At 41.8% G+C, this 7,981-nt stretch overlaps 1 protein-coding gene across 1 annotated transcript in view; it reads left to right on the top strand.

The window, feature by feature from the left end:
• Positions 1 to 3,316: 3,316 nt before the first annotated feature.
• LOC135519717 (melanocortin-2 receptor accessory protein 2A-like) overlaps positions 3,317 to 7,981 on the top strand; it is a 20,356-nt gene continuing 15,691 nt past the window's right edge. Inside the window, exons 1-2 of the mRNA XM_064944947.1 lie at positions 3,317 to 3,440; positions 4,053 to 4,152. Of these exons, the coding sequence (XP_064801019.1) occupies positions 3,317 to 3,440; positions 4,053 to 4,152 (224 nt within the window). The remainder of the gene's footprint in view (positions 3,441 to 4,052; positions 4,153 to 7,981) is intronic.

The raw sequence follows: 7,981 nt of genomic DNA, 5'->3' as shown, positions 1-7,981 counted from the left end.
ATGAGCCAATTGGAAGCTGGGGATGATTAGGTGGCCATGATGGTATGAGGGCCAGATTGGGAATTTACCCAGGACACCGGGGTTAACACCCCTTCTCTTACAATGAGTGCCATGGGATCTTTAGTGAGTCAGGACACTTGATTAACGTCCCATCCGAAAGACGGCACCCTACACAGGGCAATGTCCCCAATCACTGCCCTGAGACATTAGGATATTTTAATAGACAAGAGGAAAAAGTGCCTCGTACTGGCACTCCAACACCACTTCCACCAGCATCTGGTCTTCCATCCAGGGAGCAGCCAGGACCAACCCTGCTTAGCTTCAGAGACAAGCCAGCAGTGGGATGCAAGGTGGTGTGCTGCTGGCAAAAAGAGGGGAATATCTGCCGATATAGACAGGGCCTTGAAACAACGAAGACCACATGCTGGGCCAAAGCCAACACCACTGAAAGGAGGCACCTGGTGCAGCAGGAAGACAGAAAAATGAAGGATCAGAGAAGGGCCAAAGCAGTGAAGTTGGGAGCCTGGAGTCTCTTTGGGTGAGCTGTGGAGGATGGATCCTGACAGAATCCTGTTCCTGTTCAGATCTGTCTATGACGTGCTCCCGTCCCTCACTAACTTACACAGGTGGGGCCTCGCTGAAAACCCAAACTCTTTCTGCAACAAACTTGGCACCATGGAGAATGTTTTAACATAGTGCACTCTTGCCCTCTCCCTAGGCAAATTCAGATTGAGACACGACCAAGTTAAGGGAACTGGCCATGATCCTCAAGAATCAACAGAGGAAAAATAGGACTCCCACCAACAAAGGCCACCACATCAACTTAGTCAGGCCACGGGAAGCAGAAGTAGCCACACCCAGGAAAGACGGCATTCTGGAACAAGCCAGAATGTGGGAGATACAAGATCGTGGTAGATGCGTGCTGACCTAGACAGAAAGCTGATTTTCATCCCTGACATGGTTTTCACCACCATCCAGACATCATCAAATGGGCGGTGAAGGAGAAAAAGCTGGTGACTGTGGAACTCACAGAGAGGTGTGTGGAAGCATACCAGCACAAGAAGCAAAAGTATGACTTCCTGGCAGATAAGATGCGAGGGAAGGTATGGAGTGTCTGGGTTTACCCAGTTGAAGTCGGCTGGCATGGCTTCCCTGCCTAATCAACATGGAGACTGCTTTCCGCTCTGGGCATCAAAGAAAAGGACAGAAGATATGCGCTATAGCACCTAGCAAGTGCTGCTGAAAAGGCCTTTTTCTGGTTATTATGGTAGAAAAGATCTGCACCGAGCTGGAAGCCATCCACAGGTGGGCAGTGATTTGGCCAATTACTGTCAACGCACCATGTTCAGGGCGTTCCTGGATAGGAGTTGAAAAGTCGAGTGAGAGGTGGACTGGGCTGATGACGCCTGTGGATCAGCAATCAAACACTGATTGTATCAGATACAACAAAACCCAGAATCATATAATGAGAGGGAGAGGTCCGAATGGTTACTCGGCCACCTACAGTGCAATCATTCTCTATGTGCTATTGGTCATGAAAGAGTATCAGAACGGCCCTGAAAACCCTGATCCACATGTGTTCTCCTGAAGGTCATATTTAACTAGCATGGATAACAGAGTAGTCTATAACTAGTGATGTAACACACCATTTCTTTGTGAATCTAATTAAATATTCAGCTCAGGGCTTACCTACGAGATCCATTTCCCTGGTGCATTGTACAATTATATGGTACTGTTGTTCTGTGGTCCTAGCTGTAGCAGAGTGTGTGTGTGTGTGTGTGTGTGTGTGTGTGTGTGTGTGTGTGTGTGTGTGTGTGTGTGTGTGTGTGTGTGTGTGTTCTGTTCCCTGAGCTCTGATTAATAAGAGCTAAACACTGGCCTGCAGGTCTGGAAGGATGACTCAATAGAATAGCACACCTGACCTGCCATTCACACAGCAGATCACACAGGGTTACACACATACAGAATAGCCAGTATAGCCGTGTTAGGCAGATATAGTCTATAATCTGCTGGCATATTTGAACTCTAAAAGGGGACCGGATCATTTACTAAGTATCCTTCATGTTGCCTACTTATACAACACATTTTCCAAAAAGTAGTAGCATTAGTCACGTAAACACAGAAATAAACAAATGGCACATTGGATTCCTAATTTAAAAAATAAGTGGTGCATTTCTTACGTAACTGTTTTTATATGTGGCTGCTTTGATAAATGTCTCCTAATTATCTTTGAGAAGTTGCTTATGTAGGCTGTTTATCATTTCAGACATAGGGATTTCTCTTTAGTCTTGACCCTCTAGAGGCATGGACAAGTTGCCCCTGGGTTAAGAATGTACTATAATGATCAGCCCAAGGCCATTATGGTTCAGCATTCAAAATGAAAATTGCTATCTTACTGTAAATGCAATGTGAGTTCACCCAGTGTAAACATATTTTCTTCAACATTGATCTTTTTCAAATTGTATTTTTTGTTTGCATCTTTTACATGCGCTTCAATGATAGGCCTACACCAATGTTAAAGTGATTGTTCCATTTTCAGCTCAACGTATTCAGCTTAATATCTCCAAAAGCCCTTGCTTGTATAGTGTATTGATGAACTGAATTGATGCACTTCACTGCCTGGGGAATATTTATTCCCTAAATAAGACAATGATAAACAAATAGTGATGAATTAAATGTCTCTTCTGAAATCATCCCTTTCAAACATCCACTGATTAATTAACTGCTGAACAATAGATGAGTAATAGCCTGGATTCTGCTGCTTTAATTTCACTCTGGCTTCGTGACAATAAAATAGCATATGTTTGACCTTTGAACATGATGGATTATTGACAGTATTCCAAAACACAGATCCAGAACATCTTTAAAGCAACTAGTGCCTTTGCATAAATATTTTCATTGATGGATAAGATCACTCCACATCGCAGTCCTTTTTTTCTAAAAAAGTGTAGGCCACATATCCTACCTACCGCTCTCCATTTCACCGTCCTCCAACTCATTATTGCTCTGCGCATCCAAGCCAAACGCACGAGTCCGAAAGCAATTCAAGATGATGTCAATGGACAGGCGCACCCTCCTTCCGAATCCAGAGAGAGAGAGACAGAGCGCACAATGTAAGCACATAGCTGCGTGTGGTGAAGTTTAGTATGCCTCATATAATAACCGTGTTATTGAACGGAGAGTCAATTCCAGAAATCTTCGCCTACTTCGCTAGATTTATTTTATTTTATTGGTGTTGGGGATTAAAACTGTCTCACTTAACGTTCGCCTTTTTTGTTTTTCTTTAGTCCGCCTGCGCTCTTGGATCTATTTGGAGATGTCTGAGTTTAACCACTCAAATCTGTCAGGCGGAAACGCTCCGGACCCGGACTACAAGTGGACGTATGAATATTACGACGATGATGAGCCTGTTTCGTTCGAGGGACTGAAAGCGCACCGATGTAAATACAGGATCTCAGTTTACAGTCCTGTGCTGCCCCTCCGCCCCTTTCGCCCATCTTCTCTGCGTTACGCATGCATGACTTTATTGTAGAAGTGTGTTTAAATCATGTGTGCATGTATTTATACGTGAGAATTGTCATGGCTCATTGCATCACATTCATATTTCTGGCTAGAAGTTAAAGTTAAGTATAGCAGATATTCTTCATAATGACAAATAGGTAGAGGGTGTGTGTGGTTTATGAGAGCTATATAGAGAGAGGGGGGGGGACTGACTTGGACTGTAAACCCTGCAGAGTAGTATAAGCATGTCAGTGCTGAGTGTGAGTAAGGGGGTTCCTTGTTTAGGCCTGTATGTGTGTCAGCCTTTTAACATTAGACACATACACAATCAATAACTTTATTTTTCCTCTACAATAACATACACCAATCAATGTCACCCCGTCGAGACATAATACATTTTCATAGCCTTCCCCTCTCTCTCTCCCCCTCCTCTCCATCTCATTGTGCTTAAAATAATGTTGTTTTTGTCATGCTGTAGATATAATGACCTACTATACATTGGAACTAAAAAAAAATATTTGAGCCGTCAATCAAGTCTTGTTGTGTTGCAGACTCCATCGTGATAGGCTTCTGGGTGGGCCTGGCTGTCTTTGTCATCTTCATGTTCTTTGTCCTGACGCTTCTCACCAAGACCGGAGCTCCACATCCCGAGTGAGTCTCCTTATCAACCAGCCTTCACATGTCAATCAAATGAATTACTTAGCAATCCACCAACTTCCAGTGCCTCTTAACATGTGCACAATTATTTTCCACAGTAGGTAAATGGCAGACAGTGTGACTGGTCCATGTTCCAAGTTTCATGGTGCTTTTCAGGTCCATGAATAGCACCATGCTTATTCGTGGTGGTTCAGCAGCATGGACGGTTTCTTAGCATGCACAATTATTTACCACACCAGGCAAATAACATTGGCAGTGTGGCTGTTCATATTCCAAGTTTTGTGGTACTTTCTTTTCAGCACCATGGACAGCACCAGGCGTGTTAGTGGCAGAGCCTTACACAGGCTGTGGTTAGTTCTTCTTCAGCACCATGGACAGCACCAGGCGTGTTAGTGGCAGAGCCTTACACAGGCTGTGGTTAGTTCTTCTTCAGCACCACAGAGAGCACCTGGTTCAGAGTGTCGCTTGGTTTTCCTCTATTTAAAGGAGACAATTATCCCTCCCAGTCTCAGTGCACTGAAATGTTTGATGCCGTCTTAGTAAAGCATTCTAATTACCAGCAGCCCTCTTTTCTCTCTCTCGCTCTGCTCTGCTCTGCTTTGATTCTTTCTCCTTTTCAGTCAGAGATCTCTCCCTTGGTGGTCCCTCCCCCTCGTCCCCCTCCCACAAAGCCCTGTTTCTCTCTCTAGCCTTGTGCAAACAAACTGCGGTAAACTGTATGCGTTCCGGTGGAAGTCCAATCATTTCAATGGTAGGCGAGCCGCACCGCTGCAGCTCATCTGTCGAACAAGAGCTTTCAACTATGTGTTTATGGGAAGCATCAAGACATTTTTTGACAGGTCGATACATTTACTTGAAAAACTACAAGATCAAAGTTTAGGATGTTTATACATTTATGTGGTAACGCTTCACTTAACACCCACTGTCATGACCCATATATTTACACCTGTTGTGACATATATTGTGTTTTTTTATGGCTGGTTATGACGCCTATATAAGAGTGTGAAAACCTACATTTATTCAAATTGTTTTTTTTCCTGCCAACAAGTTTCCTTTCATTTGAAAGTTTGTCTATTATATCATTTGTTTTTGTTGTTAATGAATTCTTTACAGTTATGTTTTTCATCATATTTTAAATAACTTGTAGAAAATACACTTTATGACTCTGTCAAGAAGCATTATGAACATCCTGTGTCACTTTACATGGACTAAGACAATACACTTTATGACTCTGTCATGAAGCATTATGACCATCCTGTGTCACTTTACATGGACTAAGACAATACACTTTATGACTCTGTCATGAAGCATTATGACCATCCTGTGTCACTTTACATGGACTAAGACAATACACTTTATGACTCTGTCATGAAGCATTATGACCATCCTGTGTCACTTTACATGGACTAAGACAATACACTTCATGACACTGTCATGAAGCATTATGACCATCCTGTGTCACTTTACATAGACTAAGACAATACACTTTATGACAAAGTCAAGAAGCATTATGACCATCATTGTCATATAAGCCAGATAAGACTATCACTTACAGGCCCTTATATCAGTCATCAGTCCAAAAGAGGGTGTCTTGTCCTGCTCCTGAAATCTGCTCCTGCATTCATCCCTGTCAACAACAGATCATTGGGGTAGGTGCATGTCTGACATCAATGTGTGTGCAATTACAATAATAATTTAACAACGTTAATAAATAAATATATATACAGTACCAGTCAAAAGTTTGGATACACCTACTCATTCAAGAGTTTTTCTTTATTTTTTTTATTTTTTTTTTACAAATTTCTACATTGTAGAATACTAGTGAAGATCAAAACTATGAAAAGACACATATGCAATCATGTAGTCAACAAAAAAGTGTTAAACAAATCCAAATATATTTTATATTTGAGATTCTTCAAAGTAGCCACCCTATTCCATGAAGACAGCTTTGCACACTTGGCATTCTCTCAACCAGCTTCATGAGGTAGTCACTGGAATACATTTCAATGAACAGGTGTGCCTTGTTAAAAGTTCATTTGTGTAATTTCTTTCCTTCTTAATGAGTTTAAGAGAGTTATGTTGTGACAAGTTAGGGGGGTATACAGAAGATAGCCCTATTTGGTAAAAGACCAAGTCCACAATATTATGGCAAGAACAGCTCAAATAAGCAAAGAGAAACAACAATCCGGAATATTTCAAGAACTTTGAAAGTTTCTTCAAGTGCAGTCGCAAAAACCATCAAGTGCTATGATGAAACTGGCTATAATGAGGATCGCCACAAGAAAGTGGATAGGATAAGAGGATAAGTTCATTAGAGTTAACTGCACCCCAGATTGCAGCCCAAATAAATGCTTCACAGAGTTCAAGTAACAGACACATCTCAATGTCAACTGTTCAGAGGACACTGCGTGAATCAGGCCTTCATGGTTCAATTGCTGCAAAGAAACCACTACTAAAGGACACCAATAAGAAGAAGAGACTTGCTTGGGCCAAGAAATACGAGCAATGGACATTAGACCGGTGGAAATCTGTCCTTTGGTCTAATGAGTCCAAATTTGCGATTTTTGGTCTTTGTGGGATGCAGAGTAGGTGGATTGATGATCTTTGCATGTGTGGTCCCCATCGTGAAGCATGGAGGAGGAGGTGTGATGGTGTTGGGGGTGCTTTGCAGGTGACACTGTAAGTGATTTCTTTAGAATGCAAGGCATACTTAACCAGCATGGCTACCACAGCATTCTGCAGCAATACCCCATCCCATCTGCTTTGCACTTAGTGGGTCTATCATTTTGTTTTTCAGCAGGACAATAACCCAACACTCCTCCAGGCTGTGTAAGGGCTATTTGAGCAAGAAGGATAGTGATGAGTGCTGCATCAGATGACCTGGACTCCACAATCACCCAACCTCAACCCAATTGAGATGGTTTGGGATGAGTTGGACTGCAGAGTGAAGGAAAGGCAGCCAATAAGTGCTCAGCATATGTGGGAACTCATTCAAGACTCTTTGAAAAGCATTCCAGGTGAAGGTGGTCGAGAGAATGCCAAGAGTGTGCAAAGCTGTCATCAAGGCAAAGGGTGGCTACTTTGAAGAATCTCAAATATAAATATATTTAGATTTTTTTGAACACTTTTTTTGGTTACTACATGATTCATATTTGGCATTTCATAGTTTTGACGTCTTCACTATTATTCTACAATGTAAAAATAAAGAAAAACCCTTGAATGAGTACGTGTGTCCAAATGTTTGACTGGTACTGTACTGTATATATAGCATAAAAACACTTGACAAGTAGCATATGGTATAATGGAAGGTTTTGTGGGTTTTGACACTCTTGTGTATGTGTCATAACCAGCCATAAAATAACACAACAGGTCTATATACGTTTTATTATGACAGTGTTATGATCATATTATACCAGGTTATGACAAGTTATGTCAGCTGTTATTACATATTATGACCTTGTCATAACCTGTTATGACTCTGGGTGTCAAATAAAGTGTTACCTATCATGTTTTAAGTATTATATTGCTATTGGTGATTTGATTTATAATACCGTTGTGGGATGTAGCCTGTTACACACACCTGACACGTGGCTGGAAGATAATAACACTTCCATGTTGTGTGATTCTGATTGTGGTGATGTCATGCATAGATTGCAACAATTGCATAGAAATGATCGTACGGCAATGTGATGATGCAGTCTGTTTGTATGCGGTGTCTGAGTTCTCTTTCTCTTGGAGCTTCATCCCCCCTCTCTCTCTCTCTACCACTCTCCCTTTCTCAACTCTCTCTAAGCTGACTCTTTCTTTAAGCTCAGCTTTCCCC

This window comes from Oncorhynchus masou, chromosome 29 (genome assembly GCF_036934945.1).
Source record: "Oncorhynchus masou masou isolate Uvic2021 chromosome 29, UVic_Omas_1.1, whole genome shotgun sequence".
Lineage (NCBI taxonomy): Eukaryota > Metazoa > Chordata > Actinopteri > Salmoniformes > Salmonidae > Oncorhynchus > Oncorhynchus masou.
The sequence above is the reverse complement of the archived record's forward strand: the minus strand, read 5'-3'. Positions and strand labels throughout refer to the sequence as shown.